Source organism: Hyperoodon ampullatus, assembly GCF_949752795.1.
Source record: "Hyperoodon ampullatus genome assembly, chromosome: 14".
NCBI lineage: Eukaryota > Metazoa > Chordata > Mammalia > Artiodactyla > Ziphiidae > Hyperoodon > Hyperoodon ampullatus.
Window position 1 is genome coordinate 22,342,195 of NC_136927.1, and position 25,632 is coordinate 22,367,826.

The 25,632-nt window shown below is 49.9% G+C and overlaps 1 protein-coding gene across 3 annotated transcripts in view; it reads right to left on the bottom strand.

Moving 5' to 3' along the window:
* LMF1 (lipase maturation factor 1) overlaps positions 1–25,632 on the bottom strand; it is a gene marked incomplete at its 5' end in the record, with an annotated part of 102,892 nt that overhangs the window by 13,358 nt on the left and 63,902 nt on the right. For 2 of the 3 annotated variants that reach the window (XM_079720005.1, XM_079720006.1), the window contains 2 exons: positions 1,468–1,635; positions 4,434–4,499. In XM_079720005.1, the coding sequence (XP_079576131.1) occupies positions 1,468–1,635; positions 4,434–4,499 (234 nt within the window). Of the gene's footprint in view, positions 1–1,467; positions 1,636–4,433; positions 4,544–25,632 lie in introns of all 3 variants that reach the window. The other variant, XM_079720004.1, reaches the window with a different exon arrangement.

Here is a 25,632-nt window from a genome sequence, read left to right on the forward strand (position 1 = left end):
AAATTTAGACGTTCAGTTAGTTGTGTACTTGCCTGAAAGAAACAGAGTGTATAACTTGCTAATTAGGAGAGGGGGAATAATGGAACGAGAAAAACCTCATAAGAGAGCTAAAAAGGGCAAAAAGAGTACACAAAGATGTGGAAATAAAATAAAATGCAAATGTACCAGCTGAGATACACGATACTTAAAGAGCATGAGCCTCGTTGGAAAAAGAATCCTGCTCTGTGCTGTCACAGAGGCAACACCGAAGAAAAGGACACAAATCCAGACTCTGCAAAACAGGAGATTACTGTGACTTGATCCTTGGCCAACACATTTGAAAACAGATGAAATGGACAAATTCCCAGGAAAATGTCTGCCATTAAAATTGCCTCCAGGGACTTCTCTGGTGGTCCAGTGGGTAAGACTCTGCACTCCCAATGCATGGGGCCCGGGTTTGATCCCTGGTCGGTGAACTAGATAGATCCTGCATGCATGCCGCAACTAAGTCCGCAAGCCGCAACTAAGAGTCCGCAAGCCGCAACTAAGAAGTCCGCGTGCCACAACTAAGAGTCCGCATGCCGCAACTAAGAGTCTGCAAGCCACAACTAAGAAGTCCGCATGCTGCGACTTAGAAGCCTGCATGCCGTGACTTAGAAGCCTGCATGCCGCAACTAAAAGATCCCGCATGCTGCAACTAAGACCTGGTACAGCCAAAATAAACAAATAAATAAATATTAAAACAAAACACAACTGTCTCCAGAAAAAAACAGACCCTGCCTGTCTGGCAGCCACGAAAGGGCTGTCAGTGGCCACAAAGACCACGCCCCCTCCCCCTGGGCCAGGCAGTGATGTAGGAGAACCAACTCTGTCTTGTCTATGAGGGTGAGAGTAAAACCTGGAGCAGAATCAGACAAGGCCAGTGTGGATGGAAAACCACAAACTTCATTCACTGACAACACGAAAAACCCAAACAAAATGGTAGCAAGTTATACCCACTAACATGTTACAGTATGCACAGCACGACTGAGTTGATTTATCCTAGGAAGGTAAAATTGGTTCCATTTTAGCAGTGGTAATGTAATTCACGCTAACAAATTAAGGGCAAAAAAGTGATCTTCTCACAACTGGTGGAGAAAAAACCATTTGCTAAACTTCAACATCCATTCATGACTAAACATACCCAAAACAAAACCCATAGAACTTCCTAGTAAAGAATAAACAAGAGAACTTGGTAGAAATGGCCACAATAAACAACCAACCAAGCAAGCCACAGGCGGCTCCCCCAGGTGTGGGACGCCCCACTCCTGCTGCTGCCGCACCCATCATCTGGGGCGCACAGCACACGGGCCCGGACACCGACGAACAGAAAGATGGAGGCAAAACTAGCAGAACAACGAATACGCCGTAGGTCAAACCTCCATAAACAAGGTGAACAGGACGTGGAAATTCCAGGTTTTCCTTGGGAACTGACACGCGGCTGCTCACCTGGAACAGGATCTGTAGGGCCCCATGGAGGATGCACATCTGCCGTCCGAGGAAGACGAAGAAGGGCACCACGAGCTCCAGGAAGTGGTTGCTGAGGGTCTCGAAGCGGTGGAACCACCATGGGGAGTGGTGCAGGAAGTAGGCCACGGGGTTGGGCACTGGCTGCGTCTGTGGGATGAAAGGAGGCCCATGAGCTGCGCCTGGAGGTGGGGACCTGCCCTCCCAGGCTCTGCTCTGTGGTGCCCGCTGATGGCCTTTTGGGGAAGGGGGGTGCATGGGGCCACCCTGGCCGGGAGAGGTGCGGGGAAGACCAGCGGCGTGGCCCACCCTTCAGCAGCTCACACGTCACCAGGATGGGGAATGGTGGGGGGCCATGGGTCCCGACCTTCTCTATTCGCCTGGCTTCCTGTAATTCTGACACTGACCCCGTCAAGGGGACCCTGAGGGCCCCGGTAACGCAGGAGCTCAGATGCTGGGGAAGAGTCTGTGGTCAGAGCCCTGAGCAGCATGGGCACCGGCAAGCCCCCAGCGAGGGGACAGGGCACAGGTGCGGAGGCGGGACCATGGGATGCTCACACATGGTGGATTTCCTCTTGGAGGACAGTGGAGGCTGGGGGAGTGGGTCCCGGCCCCACGTGTGTGTTCCTGGGAACGGCCTCCACACGTGTGCGGGGTGGGAGGGCACAGCAGGTCCCCGAGGCCCACATGTTGACTCAGCCGTGGTGCTGGCCGCCTAGGGCCCAGCTGATGGGCCCTGCGCCTCCAACCACAGGCCCCGTCCTCCCCACTCACGCGGCTGTCCATGCTCAGAAGGGCCAGCTGTGCTGACACTGTGTGGGGCTGGGGTGGCCCTGGTGTGGACATCCAGCATCGGTGACGGGTACTGTGTGCAGGTGGCCCTCCATGCTGAGCTGGCTGGGGCAGGACACCAGGCCGCGGCAGCCCCAGACCCGGTGGACCCGCAGCACCCACCATAAGGCTAATTGCGCCTCTGCCGTCTGTGGAGAGTGAGTCCGTGAAGGGCGCCGCGTCTGCTGTGAGGACAGGGTCGCTCCTCTCCACTCGCACCCACATGGGTGTGGACACGTGGGCTGTCGTACTCGTTGGGCTGTAACCACCCTGAGCGTCTCCCTGTTATCCGGCTCTAAAGATGCTCAGGGTCACCTGAGCCCCTTCCTGCTCCAGCCCGGGGGCAGCCGCTTCTCCAGGAGCCTGGTCCCTCTGGGTGGAGACGGGTGTTAGAAACCCGGTCTGGGCATTGCTGTCTCCCTGCCCCGCATCCCTGCTGGCCTGGCTCATAAAACTGCGTTTAACTGTGCTCTCTCTCTGTCTTGGCTGCAGAGGTTCCCACTTTGTGAACGTGGAGGGCGGATCAGACACAGAGAGGCAGCCCCTTTGGGGAAGGGCATGCAGGGCTGGGGGGTGGGGGGCTCAGTGGGGGCGGGGCCCTGGGGAGACACGGGGTTGGGGGAGCAGAACTGTCGGGGCCCTTTCCGCTCAAAGGCCTGTGCTTCCTGACGCCAGATTCACCACATGACGGTTAACGCCTGAGTGGAATGAAACCACCACAGTCCTAAAACTGGAGATATTCTGGTGGTTAGCAGCAATTTCACTAACAACACAAAAAGGCAGCATCAAATCAGTTCCAAATGTTTCAGCTTTTTTAAACAACAGAGCGTTTCCTGGATACGGTGTGTACACGCATGTGTATGCGAGTGTATGTGGATGTGTGCACATGAGAGTGAGGCTGCCGGAAGGCGCCGTGGCCCCTGGACAGGTGCGTGCTGTGGACGGGCCACACCGTGGGCAGCACTGGGAATGGTGACTGAGCACAGGAGCAGCCCCTCTGTCACGTCTCAGGACCCAGCTCAGGAGGCGGCCCAGCCTCGGGCGGCAGAGGGACATGTGACCCTGCACGCTCTTCAGGGCTGAAGGCCCCATGTTACCTACAGCCACAGGCAGCTGGGGGGAGCGAGGCCTTGAGGGGACCCCCCCCTGCCCTCCCCCGACGTTGCCTCTCATCAACACAGGTTACGCCCACCAGAGAGAGGGAAATGGGAGCCTGGGATCCCCTGCACTGCCCCCCGCCAGAGGCAGGTGGGATGTGTGCCCACTGCGTCCACTGCATACCCATCAGCCGCTCCAGGTGGGAGGCAAGCCAGCTAGACCTTCCTTCTCTGTTCCCACCCCTTCACAGACCAGCTGAGGTTCCCCACCCACCAGGGGACCTTCTTCGCTCCCGTGGGGCTGAGAGGGCCTGGCTGGCAGCCAGCAGGGAACGCAGACTCAGAGCTGAAGCACTCCCGAAGGCTCTCCTGTTCGTCACCCTGCCCCCCCACCGACCCCCAGTCCTGGAGACGCCCAGGTGGGAGAGCCAGGCACCAGTGGGTTGGGACCCCAGTGGCCAGGGATGGGTGGGGTCTCCTGCCCATGAGACCTCTGGCCCTTGTTTTGCCCCTCCTGGGATTTCTGCTGGGCCGAGTTCCCAGACCTCCACCCTGGGACCCAGAAGTGGCCGACACAGGCAAGTGGATGAGGCAGGCATGGGGCAGGGCTCCCTGGCACTGGCGTGACGGGGTGGCTGAGGAAGTTGTTGGGGTGCAGCGTTGGTCTCCTTGCTCCGGCTCCCAGTGGGTTCAGGACACAGGCAGGAGAGAAACGTCTGCAAGGGGCCCTCCCTCCCGCAGGGCCTCTCCAGGAGCCCAAGTGGGATCCCAGGAGGGAGGAGACTGCTGCCCGCTGCCCCGGGGAAGGAAACGAGGAAGAAGACATCCTGCTTGACAGGTGGCACCCCAGACCCAGCAGGAACGCAGGGCCCCATGTGAGGAAAACAGGTAGTGACAGGCACGCGGGGCAAATGTGGATGAGCTGACACCACGACGCCTAACACCCTCGGGGTGATTCACAGGGAAACGATCCCAGCCTGCACCTGTGCCCCCACATCGCCGCACAGCCGCGCCACTCACCTCGTAGTGGAAGTCCATGCAGGTGAGGTCCTGCCAGCACTGGTCCCCCCGGATCTTGATCAGACCCTGCCGAAGAGACAGAGAGGAATGTGAGCCACCTCCGGATGGACCTGCGGGAGTGACGGACCTCATGTGATGCCTGAAGCGACATGAAAGGAAAAATCTGAACAAAGTCCAGGAAAGACATGTTTAGGGTTTCTGAGGACTAAAAGTAGCAAACACAGGGAAAAAGAAACGCTTTAAAAAAATTAATTGATTGATTGATCAATTTATTTATTTTTGGCTGTGTTGGGTCTTTGCTGCTGCGTGCGGGCTTTCTCTAGTTGTGGCGAGCAGGGGCTACTCTTCATTGTGGTGCATGGGCTTCTCATTGCAGCGGCTTCTCTTGTTGCGGAGAACAGGCTCTAGGTGCGCGGGCTTCAGTAGTTGTGGCGTGTGGGCTCAGTAGCTGTGGCTTGCGGGCTCCAGAGAGCAGGCTCAGTAGTTGTGGCACAAGGGCTTAGTTGCTCTGTGGCATGTGGGATCTTCCTGGACCAGGGCTCGAACCCGTGTCCCCCTGCATTGGCAGGTGGATTCTTAACCACTGCGCCACCAGGGAAATCCCACTCTTTGCTTTTTATAAAATCAGTTCCTCCTGTGTTTCTTTAAAACCCAGTTTTCAGACTCTGAGCATCACCATAATAATGCACCTGTGAGGCTTTAGAAAAGGGCAAATTCGCAAAGCACATGAGCACAACCTGACTTAGACGCCAAGGAAGACGTGGGAGGGACGATGTCCCAACTGCTAAGGTGACGATGATTCAGGAGCTCCAGTGGCCTCGGTGAGAATATCCACCCACCACAGCATACGAGAGACCCCGTGCTTAGGCCACAGTACAAGGGAGAACCCAGTACTCAGGCCACAGCACATGGGAGACCCCAGTGCTCAGGCCACAGCATGTGGGAGACCCCGGTGCTCAGGCCACAGCATGTGGGAGACCCCGGTGCTCAGGCTCGGGAGGGGCTCTAGGGAACTCCTGTGCTGCCCAGTCCGCCGGGAAAGTGACTGCGGAGAGAGGGCCTCCGCAGTGCAGCCTGTGGGTGAGCTTGTCTGCAGCCCTGCCAGTCTCCCTGATGGGCAGCGGCCAGCATGGCCGGTCCACAGTGGCCAGGAGGACAGTCAGCTCACTGCCTGCCGCACTCCCCCGTTCACTTGCCCTTGGGAATCACAGTTCCACGCGATCCCTTCACGGTCAGAAGCAAACTGCTCACCAACGGGAGTAAAACCGTTGCTGGATGCACAGATTCAGCCCTAACGTCTGTCTCACGTTGACAGCTGGACTGGAAGGTGAGAAACTGTGTCGCCAAGAAAGCAGCCTGGATGGCGGCCTGGCTCTCTTGGCTGGTGGTCTCTGCAGCTGCAGCTGCTCGGGGGCGAGTCCCCTCAGCCCATCCTCGCACCTGCCCAGCCTGTCCCGGGCACCCTTCCCCACTGGAGCCAACCCACCATGGACTTCAATCACGTCTGCAAAACAGCCTGGCAGCCACGTCGAACTGGGGTTTGGTTGAATACCTGGGGTGGCAGCCCAGCCAGACTCGCACATAAAACTGACCTTCCCACAGGGGAAGAACTTCGGGGCAGTTGAGGGCTCTGAGCTGGGGACAGGACAGTGTGAGTCGACAAGTCCTCTGACGGCCACGCTGCCAGCAAGGCAGGATGGCTGCCCAGGGTGTAAGACGTGTCCCACCCTGGACTTGCCTCGACCGTGGAGCCCATAGGATGGGCCGAGGGGGCAGCTGACACCTGGCCTGGGCCCCTGTGGGCGGCACAGACGCAGCGACACCCAAAGGAGCAGGGACAAGAAACAACAGGGAAGCTAGAGCCACGTGGTGGCCATGCCGGCAGCTTCCACAGTGAGACCGAGTGACCGTGTCCTGGCCAAGCACATGGGCCAGGCATTAGCTAGCTGTGCGGCCCAGCAGAGAGTTTACAAATACGTCCCACGGAGCCCACAACACTCAGCTGTCCTGGGCGCCATTCACACCCTGTGGCTGTTCCGCACCCACCTCTCTGGGGCCTGGCGCCCTGCAGTGGGGCCGACCCCATGTCAGGGGAGCTTGTGTAGCGGACGTGGAGCCGCGCTCCGAGGACCCGCCTGCTCTGTCTACAGACTCACAGAACTAGTCACCTTGAGAAGCGGTTAGTCAAGTCTCTGGAAACTGGGTTTGCTTAGATCACAGAAGTGCCGGAGACAACTTCCAGCGTGAACTCTGCCATACACGGTCGCATCTGTACAGAAACAGCGCTTCAGAAAGCCTATCGTGTCCTGCTGGCGCGGATGAACCGCTGGTTTCTGTGGCAACGTGCCTGCTCGTTCGGCAAGAAAACACAGCCACTGTCACACTTCACTCCCCGTGAGTGCAGGCTCTGCTCCCTACATCCCCTGGAATCCGAGAGGCACTCTTTGGAGATTCAAACCAGGCAAAGAAGAAAAAAAACAAAATAATTAAAATGTCATTCAAATTCTAAGCTGGTATGAGACACTTAAAAATCTGAAACATTCTTTTGGGAGTGGAGGATAATTATATTCCTCCCCATCTATTGATTTCTCTCTACAATGCAGATGTCAGATTTTCCACGGATTTTTTTTTCTTCCAGAGTAAGTGTCAAAGGAACAAAGCCTTCTTTGAGCCTTTTTCAGCCCAAAATTAATTCCAAAAAAATGGCACAGACAGACCAGTAACACACCGAGTGACCTCCAGCTGTCCATACAACCTCTGCTCTCCCTGGGGAAAGGGTGAGTGCCAGGATGCTAGAATATTCTGGGGCGACTGAGGAGACCTCAGGCCTTATGGGCAGCGGGTGGGGGCAGGTGCCCGGGGGATGCACAGGGGCTTCTCTCTAAAGCTCACGGGTCCAAGAACATGCTCCTTAAAATCTCCCATTTGGAAATGGGAAAAAGCAAGGCCTTTTGCCACAGAAAGAACATCAATTTCTGTGACGCTGCACAAGTCCCATCACACCTAACTGGGTGGGGGGCTCCCAGGCCTGCAGCCGGGGGAGGGGAGACAGCCCTCGGGTCCGAGCCAGCACCGAGAGCTCCCTCGGCAGTGCCCCCATTTTGCACGTACACTGCACCCCGTTCTCTCACCGTCAGAGTCTGTCTCTCTGGAAATCCTTTTCTCCATCTGCAGACACGGGTGATCAGTCCTACACCTGCTCCTTTCCCACAAAGGAGAAGCATCAGCAACCTGGGTCTGTAGGTACGGGAAGAGGGGCTGTTCCCTCCCTGGAGCAGGCCTGTTGGTCTGGGACGTGCTCACAGCCATGGGGGGGTGGGGGTCGGGACGCCTCGGTTCTGCTCAGACCTGGCAGCACTCTGCATCTCCCCTGGGAGCTGAGCTGGACCCACGGGACCCCCACGTGCTCTGTGAGCAGGTGGACGACCGCAGCGTGAGGCTCATGGCTTAGCGCCCAGATCTCACCTGAGTGTGCACAGGCTGGCCTGGGGTCTCTCAGGACTGACCTGTCTCCACATCTGAAGGGGCCCCAGACTACACAGGGTTGCCACCTAGCCCCTTCTCTCCAGGTCTGCGGCGGTGTCTGCACTTTCAGACTCCGGGGTATGATTAGATGGAAATCCACCCTCTGAATTCACCAGTGCAGTGCATCTACGCAGATGGCAGGCACCGCATCAGCTACGGGGGAACCTCTGAGCCTAATGTGCAGGGAGGGAGAGAAATCGTGGATGCTGTTGGTGGGGGGTCTTGTTGTGCCCCCTCCCGGAACCCCGAGAGCTTGTGAAAACTGCCCAGACCTGCAGGGGCCGTGGAGCGGGTGGAGGGGACAGTCTCAGGTCTTCACAGCTACTGCAGGCCTGGGTATGACCGTCCTCCCGCCGAGGCTGGTTCGAGACAACTGGCAGAGAGACAGCACAAAGAGGGCGCTGAGCCGCTGGGCAGGGGGCTGACGTGAGGGGCGTGCAGCTGGGCAGAGGTCAGAGCCCGTGGACGGCGCTCCCCAGAGGTTCCCAGGACGCCTCCACCAGCGGCACCATGGGAAGGAGGACAGAGCAGCACACACTAACGCAATAAGGCAAATTAGAATAACCGCTCTCATTTTAGAGTGGTGATCCCAGGACACAGAAGGCTCGTCAAGGAAGTGGCAGCGACACCCGCTTGACTTGGTCTTGGGAGTGAGTCACATTCCAACGTTTATTTCATTATGTTAATAAGATTTTACTGTAGGAACTGACTCCCAGAGAGGCCCCGACCTGAAGGCTCTTTCCTACAGAGCTCCTGCTCTTATTTGCTAATGGGTCTGGTGTCTCGTCTCGCTCGCTCACCTTTCAGCGCCGTTGCTGCCGCTGTGGGGCCGGAGCATCGCTGGGACCCCACACGGCAACGCGGAAACTGCTTCAGATGACCTGCTTCACCCACTCAGAGCAGTCCTGGGCCTCCAGGGAAAGCGCACAGACCCAAATGCAGACTCGCTGGGTTCCAGGAATCCTCCTTCCCCAGCCAGCGAGGGAAGCGGGAGCTGTGGGCCCAGTGCAGATGCTACAGCAGCGACAGCGTTGCTCGGAGGTGGACACAGAGGGCCGTCACCACACCTGGACTCGCTGCCAGCAAGCTCAGGCAGAAATGTGTGCCGTCTGGACGGAAAGGGGCGTGGCTCACTCCCGACGGCGGGCTCTGGGGCGAGGCCCAAGGGCTGCGGTGAGCTGTGACCCCCTAATCTCCAAGGTCTGTGGCTTTAATGGGGTTGCATCTCACAGGGATCCTTGCGTGAAAAAGCAAACTCACACGGCCTCTTAAGTCAAAGGGTTGAGCTACAATTCACATGAAACAGAACGCACACAGATGAAATGTCCAGTTCAATGTGTCTGACAATTGTACACAATCAGGAATCCACCCAAAACAGGACACAGGTTTCCATCCCACAGAACATTCTTCGTGACCACCTTCCAGGCAATTCCACATGCACTGGTCAGGGGGCCACCTCCGCCTCCGCCTGCCCCCGGGGTTTCACACTCGTAGGGGCTGGTGGCCCGTGGCCCTGGGCTCAGGCTGGCCGTGCTCCTCCAGGGACTTCAGGTCTGTCTGAATCACTGCCTCGGGGGGTTGGTTCCCTCTCCCAGCTGAGCGCTGTCCCTTGTGTGGATGCACCACAGGCTGCCCATCCATCGATGGACACTGGGCTGGTGCCCAGGTCTGCGGTCATGATGAGCAGGGCTGCTGTAGACATGTGTGGACAGGTTTCCTTTCCTGGCAGCGGAAGGCGGGCTCACAGGCGGGGTCATGTCTTGCCTTGTAGGAAACTGGCCTACGGCTGCTGAGCAAGGCTGCACCACTGCACCCCCTACGAGCCAAGTGACGCTCCCACCAGGAATCCCATGGCCCGCAGACCCTCCGACCTCGGGCGCTGTTAGTGCTTTACACCCAGCCCCTCCCGGGTACAAAATGCCGCCCCACAGTTTTCACGTCCTCGTCGCCGTTCCCATCCCTTCGAGGGTGAAGCATGTTCAGGTCCTGCACCCACCTTCCTACTGTGATCTGCAGGTTCCGAATGTTAGATTTCAGCTGGACTTGTACACTGCAGGTGTTTCCCAGGCGGGGCTTGCCTATTCATTTTCGTAATGGTGTATTTTGAAGATGGAGAAATTTAATATCAGTGAAGTATAATTTATCAATGTTTTTCTTTAATGGTTAGTGCTTTTTGTGCCCTGTCCAAGAAATCTCTGTCTACCCCAAGGTAACTGTCTATGCTATCTTCAAAAAATTTTATGATTCTACCTTTTATGTTTGTTAAAAAATATATTTTTTCTTGCCCCACTGATTTGGCTTATTGCTTTGGCTGAAAATCAATCAATTACATCTGTGTGGGTCTGTTTCTGGGAGATACTCTTTTATGTTTTCTTCTAAGAACTTTTTGGTTTTGCTTTTATGTTTAGGTCCATGATTTACTTCAAATTAGAGTTTGGTATAGATGAAAGAGCACTCAAAGCTCATTTTATTCTTCTATACAGATTTCCAATTATTTTAGCACTATTTGTAAAAAAAATGACCTTCATTTTCCCATTGACTTGACTTGGTACCTTGGTTGAGTATCAGTTGACAGCAGAGGTGTGGGTCTATCTCTGGACTCTCTTCTCTTCCACCGATCTATTTTTCCAGTTTAGATCAATACCATACTTCAGTTTTATTTATTTATTTATTTGTATGTTTGTTTGTTTGTTTGTGGTACACGGGCCTCTCACTGTTGTGGCCTCTCCCATTGCGGAGCATAGGCTCCGGACGCGCGGGCTCAGCGGCCATGGTTCACGGGCCTAGCCGCTCCGTGGCATGGATCTTCCCGGACCGGGGCACGAACCTGTGTCCCCTGCATCGGCAGGCGGACTCTCAACCACTGTGCCACCAGGGAAGCCCAGTTTTATTTATTTTTAATATTTATTTGGTTGCACAGTCTTACTTGTGGCAGATGGGCTCCTTAGTTGCGGCACGCAGGCTCCTTAGTTGTGGCATGTGGGATCTAGTTCCCTGACCAGGGATTGAACCAGGGCCCCCTGCATTGGGAGCACAGAGTTTTATCCACTGCACCACCAGGGAAGTCCCCATACTTCAGTTTTAAATTAAGCTCTAAAATCAGGAAGTATAAGTCCTCCAACTTTGTTCTTTTTCAAATTTCTTTTTATTTCTATGTAAATTTTAGAATCAACATGTCACTTTTCCCAAAAAGCCCACTGGGAATTTGACAGGAATTACCTTGAGTCTACATATAAATCTGGGTGAAAAACGACATATTTATTTATTTATTGCTGTGTTGGGTCTTTGTTGCTGTGCACAGGCTTTCTCTAGCTGTGGCGAGCGGGGGCTACTCTTCATTGCTGCGCGGGCTCTAGGCACGCGGGCTTCAGTAGTTGTGGCATGTGGGCTCAGTAGTTGTGGCACGTGGGCTCAGTAGTTGTGGCTCCCGGGCTCTAGAGCGCAGGCTCAGTAGTTGTGGCATGCGGGCTTAGTTGCTCTGCGGCATGTGGGATCTTCCCAGACCAGGGCTCGAACAAATGTCCCCTGCATTGGCAGGTGGATTCTTAACCACTGCACCGCCAGGGAAGTCCCCTCTAATGACTTCATAATAGTATATGTACAATTTATTTTTCACATTGACCTTGTATCCTACAACCTTGCTAAATTAATGTATTCACTTTAGTAGTCGCTTTTTAAGATTCCACTGGGTTTTGTACATGTACCACCATGTCTGTGAATAAGTTTCATTTCTTTTTTGGGAATCTTTACGGCTTTCTTTTTCTTGTTTTATTGCACTAGGACTTCCAATACAGTGTTGAAGAGCAGCAGCAAAAACAGACAACAGGCCTGTTTCTAATCACACATGAATGCTCTCATTCTATCACCATTGAGGAAGCCCCGTCTAACACGCCCTTGAGTGGGTACTGCATTGTATCGTGTACTTTTTACATCTGTTGAGGAGAAAAAAATCATTCTTCAGTTTTATTCTGTTGTATAGTGAATTGCATTAATTGATTTTCCAATATTAAACCAATCTTGCATTCCAGAGATAAACCATGCCTCTTTTATTGCCGACTTTGATTTGCCAATATTTTGCTAAGGGTTTCTGTGTCTTTGTTCGTGAGGGACACTGGTTTCTATCTTCCTTTTTGTCCTGTCCTCATCAGGTTTTGGTATCACTCTTATGCTGGTCACAGAAAACAATCTGGGAAGTGTCCCTGCCTCTGCTATTTTCCAAGAGTTTGTGTAGGATTGCTGTTATTTCCTCTTTAAATGTTTGATTTCACTGGTGTTTCAAATGTTTTATTTCAAATGTTTGATTTCACTGTGCCTACACTTTCTTTCTGGAATGGTTTTTGATTACAGATTCAATTTATTTACCAGATATGGAGCACTTTCGAGTTCCTGTTTCCTTCTGTCTCAGTTTTGGTAAGCTGCACCTGTCAAGAAATTTGTCCATTTCACCTATGTTGTCAAATTTATTGGCCCAAAGCTTTCATAATATTCCAGGTGACTTTACGGCAGGATCTCAGACAAAACTGCCAGTTAAGTAAAGACAGTGCTTTCTCATGGTGTCCTTCAATCACAGCATGGCTGTGGCTCCTGGCCCTGCTGAGTTCTGACCCCAAAATGGTAGGTCCTGTGGGCCTCTATTTTCTCCATCTTAGATATGGCTTTTTTTTGTGTTAACAAGACAGGGACGGTCTGCACATAAGGAGCATCAGGGCCCCATGGGGTGTGCAGCAGGTGTGAGCACAGAGCTGTGGGCAGCACAGGTGGTTAGCAACCGAGCCCCTTCTGATTAGCGAGAAGGGACTAGAGGCCGCTGCCTGCAGCCTGCAGGTTACATGGCGGTTGCCCAGGTACGGACAGGAAAGCACATCCTCGTGCCGCCTCCGAGGGCCCAGAGGCTCGTCTTCGTGCCCAGATTCTCCAGAGCCTCCTTTTATGTTGCATCCCCTCCATTTCACATAAAAATGACCTGCTCCAGGGAATTCCCTGGTGGTCCAGTGGTTAGGACTTGGCGCTTTCACTGCTGAGGGCCTGAGTTCAGTCCCTGGTTGGGGAGCTAAAATCCCACAAGCTGCGCGGAGAAGCCGAAAAAAAAAAAAAAAAAAGAAAATGACCTGCCCCAGCCATAGCAAAGATGCAAATCTCAATGAAAACTGATTTTAGCTGCAATTCTGCTCAATGAAAATTTAGAGTATTAAGTTTTCTTTTTTTTTTTAACATCTTTATTGGAGTATAATTGCTTTACTATGGTGTGTTAGTTTCTGCTTTATAACAAAGTGAATCAGCTATACATATACACATATCCCCATATCTCCTCCCTCTTGCGTCTCCATCCCACCCCTCTAGGTGGTCACAAAGCACCGAGCTGATCTCCCTCTGCTATGCGGCTGCTTCCTACTAGCTAGCTATTTTACATTTGGTAGTGTATATATGTCCATGCCACTCTCTCACTTCGTCCCAGCTTACCCTTCCCTCCCCCCGTGTCCTCAAGTCCATTCTCTACATCTGCATCTTTATTCCTGTCCTGCCCCTAGGTTCTTCAGAACCATTTTTTTCCTTTAGATTCCATATATATGTGTTAGCATACGGTATTTGTTTTTCTCTTTCTGACTTACTTCACGCTGTATGACAGACTCTAGGTCCATCCACCTCACTACAAATAAATCAATTTCGTTCCTTTTTATGGCTGAGTAATATTCCATTGTATATATGTGCCACATCTTCTTTGTCCATTCATCTGTGGATGGACACTTAGGTTGCTTCCATGTCCTGGCTATTGTAAATAGAGCTGCAATGAACATTGCGGTACATGACTCTTTTTTTTTTTTTTGCGGTACACGGGCCTCTCACTGTTGTGGCCTCTCCCGTTGTGGAGCACAGGCTCCAGATGCGCAGGCTCAGCGGCCATGGCTCACGGGCCCAGCCGCTCCGTGGCATGTGGTATCTTCCCGGACCGGGGCACAAAACCATGTCCCCTGTATTGGCAGGCAGACTCTCAACCACTGCGCCACCAGGGAAGCCCCATGACTCTTTTTGAATTATGGTTTTATCAGGGTATATGCCCAGTAGTGGGATTGCTGGGTCGTATGGTAGTTCTATTTTTAGTTTTTTAAGGAATGTCCATACTGTTCTCCGTAGTGGCTGTATCAATTTACATTTCCACCAACAGTGCAAGAGGGTTCCCTTTTCTCCACACCCTCTCCAGCTTTTATTGTTTCTAGATTTTTTGATGATGGCCATTCTGACTGGCGTGAGGTGATACCTCATTGTAGTTCTGATTTGCATTTCTCTAATGATTAGTGATGTTGAGCATCCTTTCATGTGTTTGTGGCAATCTGTATATCTTCTTTGGAGAAATGTCTATTTAGGTCTCTGCCCATTTTTGGATTGGGTTTTTTTTTTTTATATTGAGCTGCATGAGCTGCTTGTAAATTTTGGAGATTAATCCTTTGTCAGTTGCTGCATTTGCAAATATTTTCTCCCATTCTGAGGGTTGTCTTTTCGTTTTGTTTATGGTTTCCTTTACTGTGCAAAAGGTTTTAAGTTTCATTAGGTCCCATTTGTTTACTTTTGTTTTTATTTCCATTTCTCTTGGAGGTGGGTCAAAAGGATCTTGCTATGATTTATGTCATAGAGTGTTCCGCCTATGTTTTCCTCTAAGAGTTTGATAGTGTCTGGCCTTACATTTAGGTCTTTAATCCATTTTGAGTTTATTTTTGTGTATGGTGTTAGGGAGTGTTCTAATTTCATTCTTTTACATGTAGCTGTCCCGTTTTCCCAGCACCACTTATTGAAGAGGCTGTCCTTTCTTCATTGTACATTCCTGCCTCCTTTATCAAAGGTAAGGTGACCATATGTGCGTGGGTTTATCTCTGGGCTTTCTATCTTGTTCCATTGATCTAGATTTCTGTTTTTGTGCCAGTACCATACTGTCTTGATTACCATAGCTTTGTAGTATAGTCTGAAGTCAGGGAGCTTGATTCCTCCAGCTCCGTTTTTCCTTCTCAAGATTGCTTTGGCTATTCGGGGTCTTTTGTGTTTCCATATAAATTGTGAAATTTTTTTTCTAGTTCTGTGAAAAATGCCATTGGTAGTTTGATAGGGATTGCACTGAATCTGTAGATTGCTTTGGGTAGTACAGTCATTTTCACAATGTTGATTCTTCCAATTCAAGAACATGGTATATCTCTCCATCTGTTTGTATCATCTTTAATTTCTTTCATCAGTGTCTTACAGTTTTCTGCATACAGGTCTTTTGTCTCCTTAGGAAGGTTTATTCCTAGGTATTTTATTCTTGTTGTTGCAGTGGTAAATGGGAGTGTTTCCTTAATTTCTCTTTCAGGTTTTTCATCATTAGTGTATAGGAATGTAAGAGATTTCTGTGCATTAATTTTGTATCCTGCTACTTTACCATATTCCATGATTAGCTCTAGTAGTTTTCTGGTAGCGTCTTTTTTTTTTTTTTTTTTTGCTTTATCACAAATTTAATCAGTTATATGTATACATATGTTCCCATATCCCCTCCCTTTTGCGTCTCCCTCCCACCCTCCCTATCCCACCCCTCCAGGCGGTCACAAAGCACCGAGCTGATCTCCCTGTGCTATGCGGCTGCTTCCCACTAGCTATCTACCTTACGTTTGGTAGTGTATATATGTCCATGCCGCTCTTTCACTTTGTCACAGCTTACCCTTCCCCCTCCCCATATCCTCAAGTCCATTCTCTAGTAGGTCTGTGTCTTTATTCCTGTCTTACCCCTATGTTCTTCATGACCTTTTTTTTTCTTAAATTCCATATATATGTGTCAGCATACAGTATTTGTCTTTCTCTTTCTGACTTACTTCACTCTGTATGACAGACTCTAGGTCCATCCACCTCATTACAAATAGTTCAATTTCATTTCTTTTTATGGCTGAGTAATATTCCATTGTATGTATGTGCCACATCTTCTTTACCCATTCATCCGATGAGGGACACTTAGGTTGTTTCCATCTCCGGGCTATTGTAAATAGGGCTGCTATGAACATTTTGGTACATGTCTCTTTTTGAATTATGGTTTTCTCAGGGTATATGCCCAGTAGTGGGATTGCAGGGTCATATGGTAGTTCTATTTGTAGTTTTTTAAGGAACCTCCATACCGTTCTCCATAGTGGCTGTACCAATTCACATTCCCACCAGCAGTGCAAGAGTGTTCCCTTTTTTCCACACCCTCTCCAGCATTTATTGTTTCTAGATTTTTTGATGATGGCCATTCTGACTGGTGTGAGATGATATCTCATTGTAGTTTTGATTTGCATTTCTCTAATTAGTAAAGATGTTGAGCATCCTTTCATGTGTTTGTTGGCAGTCTGTGTATCTTCTGTGGAGAAATGTCTATTTAGGTCTTCTGCCCATTTTTGGATTGGGTTGTTTGTTTTTTTGTTATTGAGCTGCATGAGCTGCTTATAAATTTTGGAGATTAATCCTTTGTCAGTTGCTTCATTTGCAAATATTTTCTCCCATTCTGAGGGTTGTCTTTTGGTCTTGTTTATGGTTTCCTTTGCTGTGCAAAAGCTTTTAAGTTCCATTAGGTCCCATGTGTTTATTTTTGTCTTTATTTCCATTTCTCTAGGAGGTGGGTCAAAAAGGATCTTGCTGTGATTTATGTCATAGAGTGTTCTGCCTATGTTGTCCTCTAAGAGTTTGATAGTGTCTGGCCTTACATTTAGGTCTTTAATCCATTTTGAGCTTATTTTTGTGTATGGTGTTAGGGAGTGATCGAATCTCATACTTTTACATGTCCCTGTCCAGTTTTCCCAACACCACTTATTGAAGAGACTGTCCTTTCTCCACTGTACATTCCTGCCTCCTTTATCAAAGATAAGGTGACCATATGTCCGTGGGTTTATCTCTGGGCTTTCTATCCTGTTCCATTGATCTATCTTTCTGTTTCTGTGCCAGTACCATACTGTCTTGATTACTGCAGCTTTGTAGTATAGTCTGAAGTCAGGGAGCCTGATTCCTCCAGCTCCATTTTTCGTTCTCAAGATTGCTTTGGCTATTCGGGGTCTTTTGTGTTTCCATACAAATTGTGAAATTTTTTGTTCTAGTTCTGTGAAAAATGCCAGTGGTATTTTGATAGGGATTGCATTGAATCTGTAGATTGCTTTGGGTAGTAGAGTCATTTTCACAATGTTGATTCTTCCAATCCAAGAACATGGTACATCTCTCCATCTATTTGTATCATCTTTAATTTCTTTCATCAGTGTCTTATAATTTTCTGCATACAGGTCTTTTGTCTCCTTAGGTAGGTTTATTCCTAGATATTTTATTCTTTTTGTTGCAATGGTAAATGGGAGTGTTTCCTTGATTTCACTTTCAGATTTTTCATCATTAGTATATAGGAATGCCAGAGATTTCTGTGCATTAATTTTGTATCCTGCAACTTTACCAAATTCATTGATTAGCTCTAGTAGTTTTCTGGTAGCATCTTTAGGATTCTCTATGTATAGTATCATGTCATCTGCAAACAGTGACAGCTTTACTTCTTCTTTTCCAATTTGGATTCCTTTTATTTGCTTTTCTTCTCTGATTGCTGTGGCTAAAACTTCCAAAACTATGTTGAATAAGAGTGGTGAGAGTGGGCAACCTTGTCTTGTTCCTGATCTTAGTGGAAATGGTTTCAGTTTTTCACCATTGAGGACGATGCTGGCTGTGGGTTTGTCATATATGGCCTTTATTATGTTGAGGAAAGTTCCCTCTATGCCTACTTTCTGCAGGGTTTTTATCATGAATGGGTGTTGAATTTTGTCAAAAGCTTTCTCTGCATCTATTGAGATGATCATATGGTTTTTCTCCTTCAATTTGTTAATATGGTGTATCACGTTGATTGATTTGCGTATATTGAAGAATCCTTGCATTCCTGGGATAAACCCCACTTGATCATGGTGTATGATCCTTTTAATGTGCTGTTGGATTCTGTTTGCTAGTATTTTGTTGAGGATTTTTGCATCTATGTTCATCAGTGATATTGGCCTGTAGTTTTCTTTCTTTGTGACATCCTTGTCTGGTTTTGGTATCAAGGTGATGGTGGCCTCGTAGAATGAGTTTGGGAGTGTTCCTCCCTCTGCTATATTTTGGAAGAGTTTGAGAAGGATAGGCGTTAGCTCTTCTCTAAATGCTTGATAGAATTCGCCTGTGAAGCCATCTGGTCCTGGGCTTTTGTTTGTTGGAAGATTTTTTATCACAGTTTCAATTTCAGTGCTTGTGATTGGTCTGTTCATATGTTCTATTTCTTCCTGATTCAGTCTTGGCAGGTTGTGCATTTCTAAGAATTTGTCCATTTCTTCCAGGTTGTCCATTTTATTGGCATAGAGTTGCTTATAGTAATCTCTCACGATCTTTTGTATTTCTGCAGTGTCAGTTGTTACTTCTCCTTTTTCATTTCTAATTCTATTGATTTGAGTCTTCTCCCTTTTTTTCTTGATGAGTCTGGCTAATGGTTTATCAATTTTGTTTATCTTCTCAAAGAACCAGCTTTTAGTTTTATTGATCTTTGCTATTGTTTCCTTCATTTCTTTTTCATTTATTTCTGATCTGATTTTTATGATTTCTTTCCTTCTGCTAACTTTGGGATGTTTTTGTTCTTCTTTCTCTAATTGCTTTAGGTGCAAGGTTAGGTTGTTTAGTCGAGATATTTCCTGTTTCTTAAGGTGGGATTGTATTGCTATAAACTTCCCTCTTAGAACTGCTTTTGCTGCATCCCATAGGTTTTGGGTCGTCGTGTCTCCATTGTCATTTGTTTCTAGGTATTTTTTTATTTCCTCTTTGATTTCTTCAGTGATCACTTCGTTATTAAGTAATGTATTGTTTAGCCTCCATGTGTTTGTATTTTTTATAGCTCTTTTCCTGTAATTGATATCTAGTCTCATAGCATTGTGGTCGGAAAAGATACTTGATACAATTTCAATTTTCTTAAATTTACCAAGGCTTGATTTGTGACCCAAGATATGATCTATCCTGGAGAATGTTCCATGAACACTTGAGAAAAATGTGTATTCTGTTGTTTTTGGATGGAATGTCCTATAAATATCAATTAAGTCCATCTTGTTTAATGTATCATTTAAAGCTTGTGTTTCCTTATTTATTTTCATTTTGGATGATCTGTCCATTGGTGAAAGTGGGGTGTTAAAGTCCCCTACTATGATTGTGTTACTGTCGATTTCTCCTTTTATGGCTGCTAGTGTTTGCCTTATGTATTGAGGTGCTCCTATGTTGGGTGCATAAATATTTACAATTGTTATATCTTCTTCTTGGATCGATCCCTTGATCATTATGTAGTGTCCTTCTTTGTCTCTTCTAGTAGTCTTTATTTTAAAGTCTATTTTGTCTGATATGAGAATTGCTACTCCAGCTTTCTTTTGGTTTCCATTTGCATGGAATATCTTTTTCCATCCCCTTACTTTCAGTCTGTATGTGTCTCTAGGTCTGAAGTGGGTCTCTTGTAGACAGCATATATATGGGTCTTGTTTTTGTATCCATTCAGCCAATCTGTGTCTTTTGGTGGGAGCGTTTAGTCCATTTACATTTAAGGTAATTATCGATATGTATGTTCCTATTCCCATTTTCTTAATTGTTTTGGGTTCGTTATTGTAGGTCTTTTCCTTCTGTTGTGTTTCTTGCCTAGAGAAGTTCCTTTAGCATTTGTTGTAAAGCTGGTTTGGTGGTGCTGAACTCTCTCAGCTTTTGCTTGTCTGTAAATGTTTTAATTTCTCCATCAAATCTGAATGAGATCCTTGCTGGGTAGAGTAATCTTGGTTGCAGGTTTTTCTCCTTCATCACTTTAATTATGTCCTGCCACTCCCTTCTGGCTTGTAGAGTTTCTGCTGAGAGATCAGCTGTTATCCTGATGGGGATTCCCTTGTGTGTTATTTGTTGTTTTTGCCTTGCTGCTTTTAATATGATTTCTTTGTGTTTAATTTTTGACAGTTTGATTAATATGTGTCTTGGCGTATTTCTCCTTGGATTTATCCTGTATGGGACTCTCTGTGCTTCTTGGACTTGATTAACTATTTCCTTTCCCATATTAGGGAAGTTTTCAACTATAATCTCTTCAAATATTTTCTCAGTCCCTTTCTTTTTCTCTTCTTCTTCTGGAACCCCTATAATTCGAATGTTGGTGCGTTTAATGTTGTCCCAGAGGTCTCTGATATTGTCCTCTGTTCTTTTCATTCTTTTTTCTTTATTTTGCTCTGCATTAGTTATTTCCACTATTTTATCTTCCACCTCACTTATCCGTTCTTCTGCCTCAGTTATTCTGCTATTGATCCCATCTAGAGTATTTTTCATTTCATTTATTGTGTTTTTAATCGATGCTTGATTCATCTTTAGTTCTACTAGGTCCTTGTTAACTGTTTCTTGCATTTTGTCTATTCTATTTCCAAGATTTTGGATCATCTTTACTATCATTATTCTGAATTCTTTTTCAGATAGACTGCCTATTACCTCTTCATTTGTTAGGTCTGGTGGGTTTTTATCTTGCTCCTTCTCCTGCTGTGTGTTTTTCTGTCTTCTCATTTTGCTTATGTTACTGTGTTTGGGGTCTCCTTTTTGCCGGCTGCAGGTTCGTAGTTCCTGTTGTTTTTGGTGTCTGTCCCCAGTGGCTAAGGTTGGTTTAGTGGGTTGTGTAGGCTTCCTGGTCGAGGGGACTAGTGCCTGTGTTCTGGTGGATGAGGCTGGATCTTGTCTTTCTGGTGGGCAGGTCCACGTCTGGTGGTATGTTTTGGGGTGTCTGCAGACTTTTTATGATTTTAGGCCGCCTCTCTGCTAATGGGTGGCGTTGTGTTCCTGTCTTGCTAGTTGTTTGGCATAGGGTGTCCAGCACTGTAGCTTGCTGGTCGTTGAGTGAAGCTGGGTGCTGGTGTTGAGATGGAGATCTCTGGAAGATTTTCGCCGTTTGATATTATGTGGAGCTGGGAGGTCTCTTGTGGACCAGTGTCCTGAAGTTGGCTCTCCCACCTCAGAGGCACAGTACTGACTCCTGGCTCCTCAATTTGGGATGAGTTGTTGTCTATTCATGTATTCCACAGATGCAGGGTACATCAAGTTGATTGTGGAGCTTTAATCCGCTGCTTCTGAGGCTGCTGGGAGAGGTTTCCCTTTCTCTTCTTTGTTCTCACAGCTCCCGGGTCTCAGCTTTGGATTTGGCCCCGCCTCTGCGTGTAGGTCGCCGGAGGGCGTCTGTTCTTCGCTCAGACAGGAAAGGGTTAAAGGAGCAGCCTCTTCGGGAACTCTGGCTCACTCAGGCCGGGCGGGAGGGAGGGGCACGGAGTGCGGGGCGAGCCTGCAGCGGCAGAGGTCGGCGTGACGTTGCACCAGCCCGAGGCGCGCCGTGCGTTCTCCCAGGGAAGCCGCCCCTGGATCCCGGGACCCCGGCAGTGGCGGGCTGCTCAGGCTCCTGGAAGGGCGGTGTGGACAGTGACCTGCGCTCGCACACGGGCTTCTTGGCGGCGGCAGCAGCAGCCCCAGCGTCCCACGCCCGTCACTGGGCTCCGCGCTTTCAGTCGCGACTCGCGCCCGTCTGTGGAGCCCCTTTAAGCAGCGCTCTTAATCCCCTCTCCTCGCGCAGCAGGAAACCAAGAGGGAAGAACAAGTCTCTTGCCTGTTCGGCAGCTCCAGAGTTTTCCCGGACTCCCTCCCGGCTAGCTGTGGCACATTAGCCCCCTTCAGGCTGAGTTCTCGCCGCCAGCCCCAGTCCTCTCCCTGCGCTCTGACCGAAGCCCGAGCCTCAGCTTCCAGCGCCGCCCGCCCCGGCGGGCGAGCAGACAAGCCTCTCGGGCTGGTGAGTGCCGCTCGGCACCGATCCTCTGTGCGGGAATCTCTCCGCTTTGCCCTACCCAGGTATGTGGGGAGTTTCTTGCCTTTTGGGAGGTCTGGGGTCTTCTGCCAGCGTTCAGTAGGTGTTCTGTAGGAGTTGTTCCACGTGTAGCTGTATTTCTGGTGTATCCGTGAGGAGGGTAGCGTCTTTAGGATTCTCTATGTATAGTATCATGTCATCTTGGGGAATTAAGTTCTTAACTCAAAATGTGAAGCAATAAAATAAAAACAATTTAGTATCAGGAGAAAGGTAGTAAAAGACATTGGAAGAACTGTAGAGAGAATATACAGGAAAATAAAAGCCACGCTAACAACCTAGCTAATGCAAGTGGAAGCAGCCGTCCAGGAGACAGTTACCCCCACCACCCCCAGACATCCAGCAGCAGGACGGGTTCCCCCACCCCCCCGACATCCAGCAGCAGGACGGGTCCCTCCCCGCCAGACATCCAGTAGCAGGACAGCCTTCCCCACCCACCTAGACATCCAGCAGCCGGACAGGTTCCCCCACTCTAGACATCCAGCAGCAGGATGGGTTCCCCCCACTGCCAGACATCTAGCAGCAGGACAGGTTCCTACTTCCCTTGTTTGATGACTGTGAATGTCCGGGCACCGCCTCTTCTCACTGCCACTCTCCTCGCGGGCCCAGGACACCCCTGTGAGGCAGCCCTCATACCAAGCAAGGCTCCTATGGTAAGAGAGAGATGCCAGCCGCCGCCACCCGACGGCTACGTGCACACAACCCTGGGGGCCAGGCTGGAGGGAGGGAGGTGCAGAAAAGAGACAGGTTTCGTTCTTCGACTTCCCGGGGGTCAGACTGACCTAGCTGGTATCCCCTTGGCGTTGTCCAGGTATGAGAACTCCCAGTAGCATGGATACTGGCTCAGTTCCCAGAATGTCAGCCATCGAGTGAGCACAGTTCTCGGGCCCAGCATGGGCTGGAACCATTGAGGATGCCCGTGTGGAACATCCCCGTCCACTCCCCATGGAAGCAGCACAGGGACCAGGAGCCAAGGGCTCTGGCTTCCACGACAGGTGTTTAACATGCTCTGGCTGAAAACTTTGGCCAGTATGAACTCAGCTACAAAAACAGATTGAGATAAAAGTGAAAACTTTTTTTTGAAAATAGTTTTTTGTTTGTTCACTTATTTATTTTTTGGCTTGTTGGGTCTTCGTTGCTATGCGTGGGCTTTCTCTAGTTGCGGTGAGCGGGGGCTACTCTTCATTGCAGCGCGAGGGCTTCTCACTGCGGTGGCTTCTCGTTGTGGAGCACGGGCTCTAGGCGCACGGGCTTCAGTAGTTGTGGCTCTGGGGCTCTAGAGCACAGGATCACTAGCTGTGGTGCACGGGCTTAGTTGCTCTGCGGCATGTGGGATCTTCCCAGACCAGGGCTCGAACCCGTGTCCCCTGCATTGGCAGGTGGATTCTTAACCAGTGCGCCACCAGGGAAGTCCAAAAGTGAAAACTTTTATCTTTAAAGCGTAATTAAAGGGCTTAACCACAGTGACTTGGACACCTACACCATCTACCATTTCCTGCAGGTGAGAGAGTCTCCACTCTTTGCTCTGAGGACGGAAAGGGAAGGAGTGCATCTGGGCCTGGTCTGCCCTCTCCTGTGAGGAACTGGCAGCTCCTTGCTGCTTCGGTCTGGCCGCAGGATGCCAACGCACAGAACAGCCGCACAGCTGTGAAGCCCCAGCATGGGACGGCCTGAATTCCAGTTCCAATCACACCAATGTGGGGTGGCCACCCTGCCCCCCCCGGCCCGTGTGGCGACAGTTTGGGGCCGTCAAGTCACCTCTGTATCAGTGGGAACGAATAACGAGAACTCACGCCGCACAGGCCAGGCCCGCGGTTGGCTCGGGCAACAGGTAGGAAGCAGCATCTGGGAGCCTGTCTCGAGCTGCAGTGCCTGGGGGTGCTGATGGTCTTTCCAGGGCTTGAAGGCATGTTGTGTCAACTGGTGCTCAGCCCAGGAAAACCCGGCTCGGTGGGGTGTGCACAACTCTGCTCTTTGTGGGGCCGACAGACCACCTCCCGAGGCTCCCCTTACCGTGACCTCTTGTTAGGTTGCAGGAAATGACTTATGTCCTAACCTGAAGCTGCAGCTGAGGGGCTTGTGTGGATGTGCATGCCCGTGGACCCTCACCCCATCGCCCCAAGAGCTCCTGCATGCCCATCAATCCCCACCCCACATCCCAGATGTGACAGAGCCTCTGGGTCTGTGGCCACCTGCTGGCTCCGCCAATTCCAGAACCTTCTCAAGGACTCACGTGGGACCCCTTCCTGGCTACTGCTCTCAGCCGCATGATGCCTGTGGGCTCGGCACTGGGTCCCTGTCCAGCTGGGTGGTTTGCCTTTGGGGGATTTGGGCCAGGCTGCCCCCATCCTCCTGCTGGTGGACTGTGGTTGGTTTCCAGTTCTTGGTGCGTGTGGATAATGCTGCCACGAGTGTTTGTGTAAAAGGCCTCTGTGACCACGTTTCCACTTCTCCTGGGTTGAGTATCGAGTGGAAACTCTGGGGGACAGGGTGGCGTGGGGTCAACTCAGTAAGTAAACGCCCAACTGCCTCCCCAAGTGGCTGCACTGTTTTACACAGCCACAGGAGAGCGCGCAGGGAGTCCCTCTTGCTCACGCCCCTCAATATTCGTATGTCGAGGCCCTGACCCCCAGTGCGGCTGCGTCTGGACCAAGGGAGTCACGCAGGGTCAAGGAGGTCATGTGGCGGGGGAGCTGACCCAACAAGTGAGGACACAGTGTGAGGGTGGTATCTGCAAGCCAGGGAGAGTCCTCGCCGGGAACAGAATTGGCTGCAACACCGACCCCGGACTTCCAGCCTCCAGAACTGTGAGAAAATAAATGTGGTTTAAGCCACCTGGGCTGTGGTATTTTGTTACAGCAACTTGAGTGAGCCAGTATTTGGTTTGGTCAGCCGCTAAATTCTGTCCTCTTGGGCGGGTGGGACCTCAGCATCCATCCATGTGTTTCGTGCAAGTGCTGGGATGGCCACGCGCACGCCTGCCGAGACCGCTCCCTTTTTCAGAGTGAACTGTCCGTTAGTGACATGCATGAGTTCTTCACGTACTCTACACGGAGGTTCTGCCAGGTGTGTGCTGTTGAGTGCTCCCCGCAACCTGTGGCTTGCCATTTTTCCATGGTGTCTTTTGAAGAACCCAAGATTTTCATCATTTTCATGTACAGTTTACCTATTTTCTTCTCTTATGGTTAATGGTTTCTGTGCTGTAAACAATCTTTGCTTCTCCAAGACTGTGAACGTTCTAAGTTATCTGCGAGGAGTGTCTTGGTTTTACGTTTGCGTCCACCTCGAACTGACTGTCGTGTGTGGTGTGGTGGGGGGTGGGGTCCGTGTGCCCGTGTGGATACCCAGCACCGGCGGGGGAGACACTTTTCTTTCTCAGCTGAATTGACTTGCTGTCTTGTCCAGATGTCACTTAACCGTGACTTCAGTGTGGGACTATTTCCAGACTGACCCACCCCGTTGATACGGCTCTCGGCCTCTCACCTCCCCTGGTGCCTCGAGGGCCACGTCCTCTGGGAAGGCCTGAACCCACAAGCAGTGTGACGCCGACAACTTTACTCTCATTCAAGACTAGGTCCTGGGCATTTGCACGCACATCTAAGACTTGGTTTGTTAATTTCTAAAAAGAAAACCCTTCTAGGATTATGTTTGGGGCTGCACAAAATCTATCGACCAGTTTGGGGACAAGTGACCCTTGGCTGGTACCGAGCCTTCTGACCACAAACGTGGAAGATCTACTTGCCCAAGTCTCCTCTCAGTGACGTTTGGTGGTTTTCAGAACACAAGTGTTGC